The sequence below is a fragment of the Lutra lutra genome, chromosome 5 (assembly GCF_902655055.1).
Source record: "Lutra lutra chromosome 5, mLutLut1.2, whole genome shotgun sequence".
Classification (NCBI taxonomy): Eukaryota; Metazoa; Chordata; class Mammalia; order Carnivora; family Mustelidae; genus Lutra; species Lutra lutra.
Genome location: NC_062282.1, coordinates 34,410,932 through 34,428,331, shown reverse-complemented (window position 1 = coordinate 34,428,331; position 17,400 = coordinate 34,410,932). Strand labels below are relative to the sequence as shown.

Genomic DNA, 17,400 nt, shown 5'->3' with positions numbered 1-17,400 from the left:
ACTTGTGAATAGACTTCAGTGTTAGGATGTCTTAGTAGAACCACTTAGAAGTTTACACACAGAAACACATGTGTAGTCATCTTCAACATGTCACTAACCTTCTGTCACAGAAAGGGCTGAACTCTTTCAATCCAAGGGAAGTAAACAGGCCTTCCCCCAACTTCCCTCCTGACACCTCAAAGCACGTCATGTGAATGATAAGCCTGTAACATCACAAGGCTGACTTCTGTAGAGCGTATGTAAGAAATCAATGTTGGGTGCTTCAAGTGGTGAGCTTTTGCTTGCAAATGTTAAGGCAGTGCGTGTTCCAATACCTTAGTGACAGAAAGGAGATGATGTTCTAAACCATATCTCCAAATAAGGAAGTAGGAAATCCTCAGGCTTCACCCCTGGTTCTTTGAGGTAATAGTTGCTCAAAGGGCAGACACGACCGGTAGAGAACTTTTATTTCCATATTGAATGAAAACCCTCTAGTGTAAATGAAGAGTTGAGGCAGTCTGAACTCAACTTGCTGCAGTAATAAATAATTGTTCTGTGGGCTTCTCAATGCCGTTCCAGACTCACTCTTCAGGACCCAGTGCCTGCACAAGAGACTGCAATTTATTAGGTAACTCACCTGGAGCCTGTCTTCTGAGGAAGAATCTGCTTCATGGCTTTCCCGCTCCCTCAGGCTCCTACACAACCCATCTGCCTTGCCTCCCCACACAGGCCTGACTTATGTGCCCCCCATGATGACAAGCATCTAGTCTGACAGACCGACTTGTGCTCATGTGTGCTGGTATAGGAGGAGCTGCTTTCCCTCCTCCCAGGCAACAGGCTCCAGCTAGAAATGTCGCTTAAAGACAGTGCTCAAGGGGCGCCTGGGTGGCTCAGTGGGTTAAGCCTCTACCTTTGGCTTGGGTCATGATCTCAGGGTTCTGGGATCAAGCCACGCATTGGGCTCTCTGCTCAGCAGGGAGCCTACTTTCCCCCTCTCTCTGCCTACATGTGATTTTCTCTCTCTCTGTCAAATAAATAAATAAAATCTTAAAAAAAAAAGTGCTCAAGATGTTTTCCTCCTCATGGCCCCCACTCCCCATGTCACGCAAGCTATGACGCACCCAAAGCATGGTTCTAAGAGCCTCTGCCGGTGGGGTGTTGCAGCCTGGGAAGAAGGCGCAGTCCAGGCAAGCCAGAATCATATTTTTGAGCTGGGCTCCTGTTTCCTCAAAAAAGAGAGGTAGGGAGCTGCCAGCACATAGTAAAAATCCCCACATCCACTGCCAATGTGTTCAAGCCAATCGTGCTAAGCACCCCTTTCAGTGAGAAGAACCGAGGAGTCTGCAGTCTGGTTGAAGGAGCTTTTCATGTGGGTGTTTGACGATAGGAGCATGCCACGACGAATCCAAGAAAATAAATTTATTAAACTTTGAAGGAAAAAAAATCCACAGACATAAGGAAAGTTAAATATAAACTGCAGGACACAACTAGTCATACTAGTGAATAATGGCTTGTGTGGCCAGCAAAGTACCAAAATGACATTCTGAGACTGATTGAGGTATTTAGCTATTTTTGGCTATAGAAATTGTTGTCAGCCTACTGTGAAATAGTAAGATAGTTCTCCCAAGCACACAGTTTTAAGTTGAATTAGGTTCTACACCGATGAAATTGTATACGAAACTAAATTACTAAATTACGTAGCTCTTAGAGAAAACCATAGCAGCAAGGTAGCAGAAAACCTATTAAACACCTATTACAAAGTAACATGTTGAACTTGGAACACCCAGTTCTAGCTTTTCACTGTCCTTCCTGCAAGAAAGAGGGAATTTAAAATTACCAACCATTAAGCCTGTTTCCTAAAAAGGTCTGAGCTAAATGGCATATACTATTTAAGTTACAGCTAACTTTAAAGTTTCATTAAATGTAAAAAAAAAAAAAAAAAAAAAAGGAAACAAAACCAAACTTAAAGTGAGAAGCATTCTTCAGTGAGATGAGATTCTTCTCCTTTGACAAACCTTTTGGGGAGCGATCCCGAAGCTCCTACAAATGGTGCTGAGATTACTAAGGGACTGAACAATAATTTATACCTTACTTCAGGCCCCTTCTTTTCCTTCTGACTACCCGCTTTGAGGCCAAGCCACTCAGAGGGGAAATAAAAAATGAGGAAACTTCTTTGTTTGCTACTTCAAATAAACCCAAGAAAGGGTTTGGTGAGGAAGAAAGTTTCCGCTACGGGTTTAAGAAATTTCTGACTTCTCAGTGGGGATTTAAAATCTCGTTCCGTCTGTTTCTTGTTACCAGGAAGAGCGGGTCTATGTCTGGCTATTGGCTGTGAAACAAAAACTTCTTTCTCGAAATTTTTATTCCATGATCTGGTTTAACTTCGCATCCACCTGCTTCAACTTACAAAATGCGTCTTGTACTTTATTCCCTTCTTCCGTAACCATGTAACAAAATCAAGTCCTGTCTGAAGAGATGCTACAATAGAGGTTCTGGGGCCTACCCTTCATGATCTGTCCGCCCCCAAAACTCCCTCCACGTGCAGCCGGAGCACCCAAGCAGCCTGGCCCGAGGGCCTGGCTTACCTTCCCACTTCTCCTAGTATGGAGCTTTCTGACAGGAACCAAAATTTGGGCAAGAAAGAGTTTTTTTGTCTGCCTGTTTTGGTTTGGCTGGTGCCTCTGTCTTTAAGTTTTCTCTACTAACAAATAGTTTTAAAAAAATTTAAATAAGATGAGCCTGTTCCAGTAATGCAGGTAACTACAATAATTTCAGAACTGTTTAAGGGTCTTGGGGAGGTATAAAAAGGGCCTGGTAAAAAACTAACTTGTTTATTTGTTTTTCTTTAGGTGTACTGACCAAAGCAGTAAACTAGCTTTCGACTGTAGTCGCTACATTCTTTCCAGGGGTCTGCATGAACTACAGTACACAGTGTATCGTGTGATAGAAAATAGCCATGCTTGAAGTGTAAATTATTAAAAATATCTTTATAAATTTTATGTCAAAATAAATGTTTCACATATCCAAACTATTTTTTTTTTGCCTTCTTACCTATAATTTTAGTTCCCACTTAAAAAAATTAGCCTGTGCTCTGATTTGCATTCCATTTTCCTGAACTGCAAAAGCCACCTGATTTTTCGCTTTTTCAAAAAGCATGATTCACTATACATTAAAAACAGCCATTCTATGCTTAGTATCACAAAATTAACACCCACATTAACAAGACAATCACCGCCACTAAACAGTCTTTGAGACAGTTCTTTAAAAATATTTACAATTCACAATAGGAATATCGATTTCATTAGGCCTTCTTCTTCTCTTTTTTAATATCATGTTTCAACATTTCAGGAAAAGGCATTTAGAATCCACTCCCCTATCCCCCCCTCCCAAGAAAGCTTTAAACATTGTTTTGGTTTAAGCACTCATGCCCTAGCCAACTCTTAACCATTAAATACGGACCTTGTGGGAAACCCGAGAAAGGCTACGGCATGATTTTGTTCAGTTGGTCTGTGCTCACGTAGCCGCATGATGAGAGAAACTCCTTGTCAGGCAAGGGCAAGGCCGTGGCATTGAGCACGAGGCCCCGCGGAGATTGCACGATGTGAATGGAGGTGTAGTCCGGGACCGGCCTCTCCGAGCTCGGAGCCTGCTCTGCTGTCCCAGACTGGCCAGCGGTAGTGGTAAGGCTTTCTGTGGTGATGTAAATGTCTTCCTGGTTAAAACTGGGGTCTGCACGTGATTCAGCCTCGACGTGAGGGGCCACAGTGATGCACTTTTTGGCATCTGCCTCGCAGAAGTAGGCACTGTCCATGATGAAGTTCGCTTGGCAGAGTGAGACCACTTCCGGAGGACTGTCACATGGGGACATCCCTGCCTTATTCTTTTGGCCTGGGGAAAGGACCACACTCCCGGCTGGAGTAATGTCGCTTACCTGGGCATAAAAGTCGATGTTCGCCAGTGAACTCGGATTGCTCAGCTGAGGATGGGCAGCTTGATGAGCTGACTCAGTTCCACTGATAAGACGTGATCTTGGTTTGTCTTCCTTTGCCAGGATAACACTGGGCTGCTGAGTGGTAGGGGCAGTATCAGCAGAGGGTGAGTTATTTTGACTATTCTGGTCAAGGCACAAGAGATCTACTTCCCCTTTTAACCTCTGTGGCTGTGCAACCTCTGAAGTACTGTCACACACGTCACCGGCATTGAAGTCAGTCTCCAGAAGATCAGGTTCATAACAGCTGGTACGTCCAGAGTCATCATCCTTTGCCCCAAGGATGTTTAGTGACTTCTCATGGTCATTGTTGAGAAGTCTAACTGTGTCTGATCCTTCAGTCTTTTCTTCTGGGTCATCAATATCCAGCTCAATGAATTCAACCCAAGAGTCATCGTTGTAGAATTCAGGTTTATAGTTGTCATGAATGGCTAAGATTGTGTTCACCTCTTCTAATTTTCCTTCCTAGGAAACAGAAAGAAAGTGAGATCTATGAAAAGAAACTCTCAATGATGAAAGGATTTGACAAATAACACTCAGACTGAAATTATGGTTATGATAAGAACAATAGTAACAAAACCATATAATGAGAAACACATTAGTGTAGACCTTTTAAATATGTAAGACTTTCTTATGATTTTAAGATCTGTTATTTGGGAACATTTTTCTCCAGAGGGGTTAAAAATGAAACATGATACATAGAGCTTGCAAAAGCTCTCAACAAAAGACAATGGTCTTTGTCACTTAGATAATTTATTAAGTACCTTGAGGAGATCTGGATCAATTCCTTTAATCTTTGGAACTGGAACAGGGGGAAGAATCAGCATCTTAATCCTTGAAAACAAATGAAATTTTGGTTTGACATATCTATAGAATTATACATTCTCTTACATCAAAAGATAGGAATAAAATGTTGGTGGCAGTATTACTTATTCCAAATTTTCTGGTGCTCCACATATGCAGAATATGAGAAAGAAAATATTGAGTAGTAAATGATGAGGAAAAACTATAGAAGAAAAAAAAGAACAAAAATCAACAGAAAAGCCCTCACGTGAAGCCAATTTAAATAAAACATGGTTTCCTAAAATCTTTTTCCCCCTTTTGTCTTTATTGAGAGCCACCATTAGTATTTGTGAATGAGAAATTTGATTCCATTGAAGGCCAATTTCCATTTCATCTATAAGGATGGTAATTTTAATGTACATCTCATCAGTAATTTGCAGAGAAGAGGTAGAAAAGAAAAGAAAAGAAAGAAGAGCCAATACACATGGAATCAAAATTATTTGCACCCTCAAAAAGGATGGACTGAGCTAAGTTTGCACTGCGTGGCTCACCTTAATTATAAAATTATTTAAATGATCTCAGAAACCAGGTGTCATTGCAGGGTTCATTACAGTTGGGAAAGACTAAATTTGAACTATCTCTAACTGATCAATATGATCTATATATCCAATTCTATGATGCACTTAAATGTTCTGTTCTAAATATTTAAATTATTATTTTTAAAGATTTTATTTCTTTATTTGACAGTGAGCAAACAAGCACAAGCGGGGGAGCATCAGGCAGGGGCAGGGGGAATAGATTCCCTGGTGCGCAGAGTCTGATTTGGGGCTCCATCCCAGAACCCTGGGATCATGACCTAAGCCCACGGCAGACGCTTAATTGACTGAGCCACCCAGGAACCCCTTCAAATTATTTTTTGACCATAATTCATTTCAATGTCTATTCTGCCTGCCTTGCACTTTATTGTATCCTAGCACAATTCCTGGCACATAGAAGGTGCTCAATAAACATTTCCTGAATAAATCTGAACACCTCATTTATGTAGTTCGTTAATAGCGTTAACTAGAATTTATGTCTTAAAATTACCATTGCAGCTCTGGGAAAAAAAGCTTGGAGATTAGCAATTCTAGTCAACTCATTTATTATTTTAAAAAACCCTGTAAGTCAGAGATGCCACCGTTGGGCAGGGATGATAAACTGCTTTTGGGACATTAGCTGATGATATTCCACTAAATGTGAATGGACAGTCAAGTCTATTCAATAGGGAACCCACGCTCTGAATATTTCCATCTGCCTTTTTACCTAACCAAGGAAAAAGCCAAATTCTGTTTTTTATATTGCTGTAAATGGCTTCTACTAGGTTTACTTAGCAGGGCAAGTGTTAAATCAAATTTGTACCAATGAACAGAAGATACAGGAAAAATACAAATTATTAATAATAACTGCTACTATTTTTTTGAATGCCTCTGATAAACCAGACTCCATAAGATATATTTGGCACTAACCTGTGGACTGGCAAAGAATGGCCTGAAGGCCAAATCAGGTCTGCTCTCTGTATTTGTAAATAAAGTTTTATTGGAACACAGTCATATTCACTAGTCTACACATTGTTATGACTGCTCTCATGCCACGGTGGCAGAGCTGAGGAGTTGTAACTGAGACTGCATGGCCCCAGAAGCCTAAAAATGTACTCTCTGGCCCTTTATAACACAAGTTTGTCAACCACACACTAAACATTTTATTTAATTCTTATAACTACTAGGGAGGCAGTTAACATTATCTATGGAAAGATTTAGAGATTTAAGAAATGTATTTAAATCATATGCTATTTCTTGGCACAGCTGAGGCCCAAATCCAAAGTACCTAACTCCAAAACCTAGGCCCTTTGTCTTCTGTCATCCTGCTGTGTTATCCTGCCGTGTGTCTCTCAATGAATACTTTAAATGTCAAAAACACAGAAAAATGCAACACAATTTTAATGACAGGAAGCAAATATTCCCGAACGTCTGATCCTTGACTTTGTTACGTGTGCCTCTCATTTTTTGCCCAGGATGGTGCACATGCTAGCTATCCGGGCGTGATGGCAGGCTTCATGCCAAGGTGACAGACACTGTGGACTTTAGGGCCCAAGCAGGTCATGCAAATGAATGAAGGAGGCCTGGGGTGAGGTCAGAGGGCGGTGAGAACGGTGATGGAGAACACAGGCCCTTCCGGAAGTGAATGGCTGGTCTTCTGCTTCAGCATAGGTTGCCATTCAGGAATATCAACCGAGTTTCACCAGATCTTTCAGTTGATAAAGACCCCCTGGAAATCTGGATTTTTGTGTGTAAATTCCCTAGCATGTAAACATTTTGTAGCAAATCCACGTAACACAAAGCAACGACACATGAGGATCTGCAGGCTGAGTCCGGCTTTTGGGTGACCAGTGTGGCGCTTCTGTTTAAGGCCAATCCAGTTCTTTCTCTCCTGATTAGTAACAGCTCAAAGGCTGGGTGAACCGTACGGTGGGAACAACTGACAACACAGTACGGATAAACTGGCATGAAACTCTGTGACTCTTCTAACATTTTTTTTTTAAAAGATTTTATTTATTTATTTGACAGAGAGAGATCACAAGTAGGCAGAGAGACAGGCAGAGAGAGAGGAGGAAGCAGGCTCCCCGCTGAGCAGAGAGCCCGATGTGGGGCTCGATCCCAGGACCCTGGGATCATGACCTGAGCCGAAAGCAGAGGCTTTAACCCACTGAGCCACTCAGGCGCCCTCTTCTAACATTTTTATTCAAATCCAAATTACATTATAAATCTTGTTAATGATCTGGAAAGGGAAAAGTGGCATGGACTCAACACTTCCAATAACAGGCAGGACCTGAAGCCCTTTCGCTCCCTAACATTCCAGGGAAGGCTGACATTAAGTACCTCGTTCTTTGGGGTATCATTTTTTTTTTTTTTTTAAAAAGACCCTCTGGCCTCTTTTTTTTTTTTTTTTAATTTATTTGACAGAGAGAAATCACAAGCAGACGGAGAGGCAGGCAGAGAGAGAGGGAAGCAGGCTTCTCGCTGAGCAGAGAGCCCGATGTGGGACTCGATCCCAGGACCCTGAGATCATGACCCGAGCCGAAGGCAGCAGCTTAACCCACTGAGCCACCCAGGTGCCCCTTTGGGGTATCATTTTAATGATCAGAACTTCATGTTCTTTCCACACCTGCTGACTACTGTCTTCTCCCATTTCCTACTTTCATTGGAACACAGAAATGGAGACCACAACAAGGGTTTTTAGGGCGAATGAAAGAACAAAACTAATTCTTTTCTACAGAGAATTTAGTACAGGAAATTTGAGAGTACAGTAAAGATTTCAGAGCAATTTTACAATTTGGTAATTCTAAACGTCAAAGTTTAGAACTTCATTATTCTTAGGGAACACACTTTTGTACAAAGGTTAATATATTTTCAAAATTCTCTTTGTTGAGCGAATTATTTTTTCTTTGAAATTTTGTTGGCTAATATAATTAACATAACAAATTTACATGGCCTTCACAATGACTCAAAATTGACAGCTAATGTTAGGAGTAAATTACTTCATATATATATAGTGGGCATATCTACTGTAGTTACATGTAAATTAGCCCATCAACTGTACAGATCAATACATGCAAATTAATCAACAGAATAATCTGCCTCCTTTGTGGTTGGCATTACATAAATATATAAATTACTTAAGATTCTATAAATGTATTTATTATTTTTTCCCCAGACAACTGAAAACTGTATTTGTCTTGCTTTATAATACTTGTGCTTATAAAAGAAATGTTGCTAAAAAGCTAGATGCAAAATGGAATTCTGCAGAATGAATTTTGCTTTCCCACTGGTGTACATTATAGAACTGGAGATGCAACTCCAATTAAAAAGCTTTTGCAATGTATTCACATAGATACTGTTTTGATTTGCAGATGCCTCTACGCTTCAGCTGGAGAAAGTGTCTTCAGTTCTAGGTATGGTGACCCACCATCTTGGTTAGTCTGCAACTGGGAGGTTGCAACTGGGAGGTTTTCCAAGGCACAGGACTTTCAGTGTTCAAACCAGGAAAAGTTCCAGGCAAACTGGGAGTGTTAGTCATCCTCATTCTAGAAGAAGGGGCAGGATGAACCCATGGGACTTAAAAAATACTCTAAATGTAAGAAAATTTGCAATTGGTACTAATAACTTCTCCGATATTTTTCCTGTATTTTGTATTATAATTTCCTGTAGTCTGTGTGGAATTTCTTTCAGGAAGAAAAACAGTGATAGTTCTACAGCTCAAGGGAAATTTAAGGGTCCTACAGTCCAACATGCTTTTATTACCCATGAGAACATGCAGCCCAGAGAGGTTAAGAGACTCAAACAAGATCAAACAGCAGTATCAGAATAATGACTGGGACCTGAGTCGGGATACCAAGAGAATACAGAACACAATCTCTTCAAATTTAGAAAGCATTTTAGCTGTGTTTACAAATATGGGTAATTTGTAATAATTTAATTAAATTTAATAATTTCAATAAAACCTGGGTTTACTCGAAAACTCCATTATATGAAGTCTAAAATGGTTTTATTCGATTGAATTATTTAGGTGGCTTTCGTTTGCCACTAACATTTGCTTTTCCAATAGGACTGTGTTAAACTTAGCTAAAGGTTCAGTGTCACTCCGTTGTCCTAGAATGAATGGGCCAGCTCGTTCAGGACTTGGAACAGATCAAGGGGCAGCTCTGAGATGACAGTCCTGTTAAGGAGGAACCGATCACAAGGTGTGTGGCCACTAGCCTCAGCCTCCTTGTCCTATGCATTTTCCCAGGTAGAACAGACACCCAGCGATTCTTGATGATGAACACAACAAAGTGGCAAATGTGTAAATAGTGATAATATTTTACTGCATTAATTAAAATTTTCACCCATGATTTGCAAAAGAAATATCAAATAAACAAATGGAAACACATTGGGAAATCCAAACACTGGCAAAAACATCTAAATAGACTTTTTCACACCTACCTTTGCTGTTTAGAAAATATGAATAAAAATAATATCATCGTTAGCCCAAATATTCCAAAGATAATAATTAAGAACCATGGAAACTGGAAATCTGAAACACAAAAGAATATTATCTCACTCATAGAATTAGGAATAGTCAATGTTTACATTTTACTTTTCTTTTTCACATAAAAATATTTCTTAATTTATAATCATCTAGTAAATTCAGTGATTTCTCTTGACAACCACTAAAACAGAATGTAATGATGTAGGAGTATCTGCTGTTTCAAGGGTATCTTTCTTCACTTCTTTAAATCTTTTCACATATAAAAAAAAATCAAAATGAAGACGAAGCAAACAGTTTAAGCACAATTCATGTTTATATAAAAAGTCCACAACAACTGTTTTAAGCACCTTATGTGTTCAGGGTGTATCATTAGTGGCTTCAGATCTAGAAAGACATGCTGTTTATCCTTTCTTTGGTTTATCCTTCTTTCCTTCCCTGCTTCCTCCCCCCCTCCATTTCCCTTCCCTCCTCCTCTCTCTCCTACCCCCTTTCCCCTTCCCTCCCTCTCTCTCCTCCCCTTCCCTCCTTTCTCATCCCCTCCCCTCTGCTATTCCTTCCTTCCTTCTTCCCTCCCTCCCCTTCCCTCCTTTCCCTCTCCCCTCCGCTTCCCTCCTTTCCCCTTCCCTCCCCTCTGCTCTTCTTTCCTCCCTCCCTCCCTCCCTCCCTTCCTTCCCTTCTATCCATCCATCCATCTATCTATCTATCTATCTATCTATTATCTATTATCTGTCTATCAATCATCTATCTTACGTATGGTAATATTTTTTTACCCTCCAGACTAAGAATCCATCAAAAAGATGGGGGCAAAGCTTCTATTTTTGAATCAAGACCGAAACTTCTTAGACATGCAGACATATTTTGCAGATTACAAAATATCCTTTGATAGAGGAAGATCACTACAGGGGCTCTCATCTTCTACTTGGTAGCAGAATTGGGGGAATTTGTTCATAAAACTTCAATTTCATTTCTTAAGACCAAGTGGCTACCAGCTACCTGCAGTAGGTTCCCAGTGTTCTCCACTTTTTAACTGAAATAAAGTTGATATACAATGTTCTATTAGTTTCAAGTGTACAACAGGTGATTCAACAATTTTATACATTATTCAGCGCTTAACCGTGATAATTGTAGTTACCACCTGTCACCGTACAACGCTATTACAATATTGCTGCCTACGTTCCCTACGCTGCACTTTTCATCCCTGTGACTTATTCATTTTGTAACTGGAAGTCTGCACCTCTTAATCCCCTTCATCTGTTTCACCTAACCTCCCACATGTCCTCTCCTCTGGTGACCACGAGTTTGTATTCTGTATTTATGAGTCTGTTTCTGCTTTCCTTTGTTGTTCATTTTATTTTGTTTTTTTAGATTACACACACAAATGAAATCACAGGGTATGTGTCTTTCTCTGTCCTACTTATTTCACTTAGCATCATACCCTCTAGCCTCATCTGTGTTGTTGTGAATAGTGAGCTTTCATCCTCATTACGGCTAATATACCATAACGGATGAAGACATGATCGATCGATCTACCTATCTATCTCTCATGCTCACTGCAGCATTATTTATAATAGCTAAGATAACAGAAGCAGCCTAAATGTCCACTAGTAGGTGAATGAATAAAACTGGTGTTATCATTGGGTAAATACCCAGTAGTGGAGTTACTGGATTATATGGTATTTCAATTTTTTTAAAAAAAGATTTTATTTATTTATTTGACACAGAGAGAGAGAGATCACAAGTAGGCAGAGAGGCAGGCAGAGAGAGAGGTGGAAGCAGGCTCCCTGCTGAGCAGAGAGCCTGATGCGGGGCTCGACCCCAGGACCCTGGGATCACGACCTGAGTCAAAGGCACTGAGCCACCCAGGCACCCCGATATTTCAATTTTTAACACTCTATATTTTAATACTCTCTTCTTAAGACTCCATACTGTGTTCCCAAGTGGCTGCTCCAATTTACCTTCCCAACAACAGTGTAGGAAGGCTCCCTTCACTCCACCTCAGGGTTATCTGCTTTACACGAAAAGACAGGTCAAATTGACTTTAATGTTGCTTTATTAAAAGTAGGATTTTATGTTGTAATATTCCTTTGTTATTTTTATTTTCTTATTCAGTTATTAAAATCCCTAAGGGAGATATGATGGTTATTATAAAGAATTAGTGGAGGAGAGAACGCCATTTAGTATCTTGTGATATCTGTAAGTTTTTATATCAATAATATATTCAGGAACATAACAAGCTAGAACTTCCCTTTTCTTTAAACATGGAAGGAAGAATCAGTTAAGAGATCTATGCTTAATTGAACTAAATGGCATCACAATAAACTTCAAGGGTGTGTGGCAAATGTACTTTTTGCTTTTTTTATTTTATTATTATCTTTTAAAAGATTTTATTTATTTATTTGAGAGAGAGCGAGAGAGCACAAGCAGGGGAGGGGCAGAGGGAGAGGGAGAAGCAGACTCCTCACTGAGCAGGGAGCCCGACATGGGCTCGATCCCAGGATCCCGGGATCACACCTGAGCCGAAGGCAGATGCTTAACTGACTGAGCCACCTGGGCGTCCTGCAAGTGTACTTTTTAAATCAGAATTTCATTATATTAAATACGGTTTAAAAGATCAAGCCTGTTAACTAAAACTTAGAAAAAACAGTGCTACAGGCATTTTCATTTAAGTGCTCTCTAGTATCATGAGTTCTACCTGTAGCATCAATACAGAAATAGCAGTTCAGTTTCTCTACAGCTTGTGATTTTGTCAGCAGGCCTCAGCAACTCAGACAGAGCTTCACTGCAGAGGCACTACGGCTAATTCCCATGTGGGAGGGATCACTTTATACACCTACCGCTCAAGGTTAAGCAGACTTCTTCTGTGTCTAAAGTTCTAATTCTTTATTCTGAATTCATAGATCCTCATTTCTTTGAACTTGAATTATCTTTGTATTTTTCTTATATAGGTTCTTCTTCTTCTTCTTCTTCTTTTTTTTTTAAAGATTTTATTTATTTATTTGACAGACAGAGATCACAAGCAGGCAGAGAGAGAGGAGGAAGCAGGCCTCCCGCCAAGCAGAGAGCCCAATGCGGGGCTCGATCCCAGGACCCTGAGATCATGACCTGAGCCGAAGGCAGAGGCTTAATCCACTGAGCCACCCAGGTGCCCTGGATCTTCAAATGTTCCATGTCATTCTGGCACATAACTAGCATGCGACTTAATAAGCCTGTCTCCAGGGAAAAGCCATATCTAAACTTTCTAAAACCAGAGCGGCTGCCATTGACTAGCTACGCTGACATGGTATTAGGCTTTGCCTTCGATGTCACATATCTACCCATTCATATGGATCCATTATTTCTACACTATGCATTTGAAAAGCAATTTTTTGGACTATCAATGCAAAACAAATTCATTATAGAAATCTTTAGAAATATAGAAAAGTATGAAGAAAAGAATTATCTGAAATTCTGACATCCAGAGATCACCCCATTGACATCTTAGTGCATCTTCTCCTCTCTAACTTACACCTACCCCTGGACATCCCCTGAATCGAATCATCACAGACTAAGTTCTCCTCCCATTTTTGTAACGAACAGTATCTGTTAAAAAGAGTGAACTTGAGGTCTCTCACCCTGATATCTGAACACCCTGAAACGTAGGCAATGTATTACTCTATTAATAGACAAAAGCCACGTCAGCTGCCATTTTAAATCGTTTACCTTCTTCACATGCAAATGGGCTCATCTGAGGAAGTGCTACATAGAGCGCCTCACTGAACTCGCCGTACTTTTCAGAATTTCGTTGTCTGGATCTCACACGCACTTCATATTCTTTATCCAGCCTCAACGAGTAAACGGGAACTGATGTTGACAGTACAGGGTCCATCTTTCAAGACAAAATATAAAACTGATGGGTTAGTGAGACAACAACTTGACACAATAAACTCTACTAAGCGGTTTCTACATTTATATTCAAAATGAATTCTGTAAAGTAGATATTTTAAAATGCACTTTTGGTGGGGGGGGTGGTTGTTGGTTGTTGGTCACGGTTAGCACCTGCGCAGCTGCCGCAATGGCATGATCGAGCAGAAAGATGGCTGCCGTTGGCTATTCTATTTTTCTTTCTGTGTCAAGACTGTCATAGAGCCTGGATATTTCAGCAAATCCAGTATCAAAACTGACCACAGAAGAACCTAATAACCAGTAACAATGGAAGACGGTGAGCGAGTTATCAAAAAACTACCATCCCTCCAAACACCAGTCCCAGATGGTGTTACATGTCAGAAATATCCTTCATGAAGTAGAAAGCTCTTGAGCCACATGGTGGATTCAGAAGCTCCTGAAAAGAAGGCCACCCATCCTAATACCTTCAAAACAAGATCTGTCACCTCCTATTGCAAATGTTGGTGAAATGACACATTACTTGTACAGCCACTGTGTGGCTTTCAACAATGCCACAATCACATTTCCCACGTGGAAGTTGCTCTTTCAGCAGAAGCTGTATGGAATCAAAGCCCAGGACCCAGTGCTTCGGTTGTGGAGGGAGGGCTTTTGAAACTTGTACCGACAAATCCTTCCCCCACTGATGCAGAAGACCACCACACTGGCACTTAGGTTGGTCTGATGGAGGACTTATCTTGCTTTCTCCGAAAGCACATCTGTACCCCTGAGTCAACAACCCCTAGTGTGGCTGCAGTCCTTTCAGGGACAACAGAAGCAATTTTTACTCCATTGAAAAGAGGTCAGACATTGCTTCAAGACTGCAAGCATCATGACAAATTTACAAACACGTACCAGGCTTTTAAGTCACTCAGATGCCATGGAATGAGAGAGTATTATCAAGGCTTGGTACCTGTTCTTTTCCTTAATGGATTCAGCAGTGTCCTTTTCTTTGGCTTTCAAGGTCCCATTAAGGAGCATCTGCCTACCGCCATGACTCAGAGCACTCATTTGGACAATGATTTTGTCTGTGGAGGTCTGCTGGGCACCACATTGGGAATCTTGTTTTTCCCAGTTAATGTTGTGAAAACTCATCTGCAGTCTCAGATTGGTGGGGAATTCCAGTCATTTCCTAAGGTTTTCCAGAAAATCTGGCTAGAGCAGGACAGGAAGCTGACAAATCTTCTCAGAGGTGCTCACCTGAATTAATCATCGGTCTCTCATCTCTTAGGGCATAATCAATGCAACTTAGGAGTTCTTGTTAAAGATTATATGAAAGAAAGCATCAGTTAAGTGCCATTTATTAACTGAAGAGACCCAAGAAGAATGCAATTTGGCCATGTTCCTAATTGGCCAAATGCAAGTTGGTGTCGTAAGTTCAGGGCACAACGAATTATCGGCAAAGCTCTTTTCTTGAAGCGCCAACAAATTCAGAATTAAAGGTTATATCAGGAAAAAAAATAAGACTCATTGGAGGAGTTTGCTACTTAAAGGAAGCTCAAGGCAAATAACTTTGTAAAGAAACATTCTGTTATATGGATCACAGTCCTCAAAGTTATTTTGGTATAAACCCAAAGATATAACAGACTTGTTTAAAGAAATGTAGCTGTATCTTTGTACTAGGCTGTCAGATATTCTATATACAATCAAAGCATAATAGAATTATTATGGAGCATGGTGGAACTATAATGAAAATTATGGCTACGGTGCTTACCCTTTGGAATATTATAATTTTGTACAAAGACGTAAGAACAGGAAAAAAAAACCATATTGCCACACCAAAACAAATCATAGTCACATATACACACACATGCACAGTTTGTTCTTCAGAAATTCTGGGTAGTCATTCAGAAGATCACAGAGTTGGAAAGGGTCTTAGAAAAACCATAATTGTCTATATTATTCTATTAGAAGCAACTACATACTCATTCTGCTTATTCTAGAGGGCTTAAAGTTACCTCAAATGGACTGCTATTCAAAATTTGCATAGAAATGTCCTTAGAGAACCTGATGCGGGGCTCGATCCCAGGACCCTGAGACCATGACTTGAGTTGAAGACAGAGGCTTAACCAGTGAGCCACACCGGCACCCCTATTTATTGATTTTAGAGAGAGAGTGTGAGCGTGTACATGAGTGAGCTCATGTTGGGGGGGCGTGGCGGGGCAGAGGGAGAGAGAAACCCAAGCAGACTCTGGGCTGAGCATGAAGCCCAAAACCCAGAGTCACCGTGTAACCAACTACACCACCCAAGTGCCCCTGAAGCTTCTTAACACGTTATATTTGCATGCCTAAGATGGTATTTTAAAGCATTCCCTAAATATTTTTTAAAACATAGGTGTCCAGTTTTGAAGCCCTAATTTCTGTTATTGTAAACAATTATTATTTCATTACAGATTTCATTAATAACAAAACCAAAAAGAGTGATTTGATCTCTGTCCTCCTCTTTATCTTCCCTCAACCCTTCAAAGCAGCCACACTAAACCTGATTTCATTTACATGGCCCCTACTGCCAACACTGAACTCTGCCACCTGCCTTTGAGGGTGGTCTCCTTCAGCTAACACTCAGTGCAAGGACTGTTGATAGTCTAAGATGTCGCTCTTGGCACTTTTTCCTACTCCGTCCTGAAAGACAGTCACATCTCAGATTACTTCTTATACTTGTATCACACTGTGCAAATTTCTATATTACACTGCAGATTCCCTGGAGCAAACAGTGCCTTCATTATCTTTGCACTTCCAAAGCCCAGCACAATACGGGTATAGAGTGGGTGCTCGGGAGATGGCCCATACAATGTGGACAGTTCTTTGTCACCCATTACTTCTTCAAAAAAAAACAATATAGGGGCGCCTGGGTGGCTCAGTGGGTTAAGCCTCTGCCTTTGGCTCGGGTCATGATCTCAGGGTCCTGGGATCGAGCCCCGCATACGGGCTCTCTGCTTGGCGGGGAGCCTGCTTCTCCTTCTCTCTCTGCCTGCTGCTCTACTTGTGATCTGTCTCTCTTTAAAAAACAAAACAAACAAACAAAAAAAACCCAGAAAAAACCCCAATACATTCTTAACTTGATTTAGCAGGTAAATAGCTGGGAACAACTATATCATCACTAGTATCACTTTTATATTCCAAATGCATTTAATTTAAAAAAAAAAGGCACAGTGATATAAAATTCTACATTTTCAGTGGTAACTTGGATTCTGATTAGAAGCAACAGACAGTAGGGACACCTGGGTGGCTCAGTTGTTTAAGCCACTGCCTTTGGCTCAGGTCATGATCCTAGGGTCCTGGGACTAAGTCCCACATTGGGCTCCTTGCTCAATGGGGAGCCTGCTTCTCTCTCTGCCTGCTTGTGCACGCACGTGCACTCTCTCTCTGACAAATACATAAATAAATAAAATCTTAAAAAAAAAAGAAGCAACAAACAGTAACTTTCCCCCCTCCACTTATGAACCTCACTTGTTCTTTAAGCTTATGGCACTGGTGCTCATAAACCTATTAGAGTGCAAATTTCTTCAGCAGAGGTCAATGCTTACAGATGAACTCTCGGTGTTCATGACAACTCTGTCTGAGACCGTTGTAAGAAATGCCAAGAGGATGTAACTTCACTTATAAAAGTTAAGTGAAGTAGAAGTTAACTGACCCCTTTGGAAGATCTAATGAGATTTAGCAAGGAG

The 17,400-nt window shown here is 40.6% G+C and overlaps 1 protein-coding gene and 1 pseudogene across 8 annotated transcripts in view; one reads left to right on the top strand and one right to left on the bottom strand.

Moving 5' to 3' along the window:
- Positions 1 to 1,383: 1,383 nt before the first annotated feature.
- GHR (growth hormone receptor) overlaps positions 1,384 to 17,400 on the bottom strand; it is a 268,372-nt gene continuing 252,355 nt past the window's right edge. For all 8 annotated transcript variants that reach the window (XM_047731508.1, XM_047731507.1, XM_047731509.1 and 5 more), the window contains 4 exons: positions 13,514 to 13,679; positions 9,769 to 9,859; positions 4,732 to 4,801; positions 1,384 to 4,432 (listed from right to left, as the gene is read on the bottom strand). In XM_047731508.1, coding sequence (XP_047587464.1) covers positions 3,461 to 4,432; positions 4,732 to 4,801; positions 9,769 to 9,859; positions 13,514 to 13,679 — 1,299 coding nt within the window. In that variant the 3' untranslated portion in view covers positions 1,384 to 3,460. The remainder of the gene's footprint in view (positions 4,433 to 4,731; positions 4,802 to 9,768; positions 9,860 to 13,513; positions 13,680 to 17,400) is intronic.
- On the top strand, positions 13,930 to 15,008 carry LOC125100951 (mitochondrial nicotinamide adenine dinucleotide transporter SLC25A51-like; annotated as a pseudogene).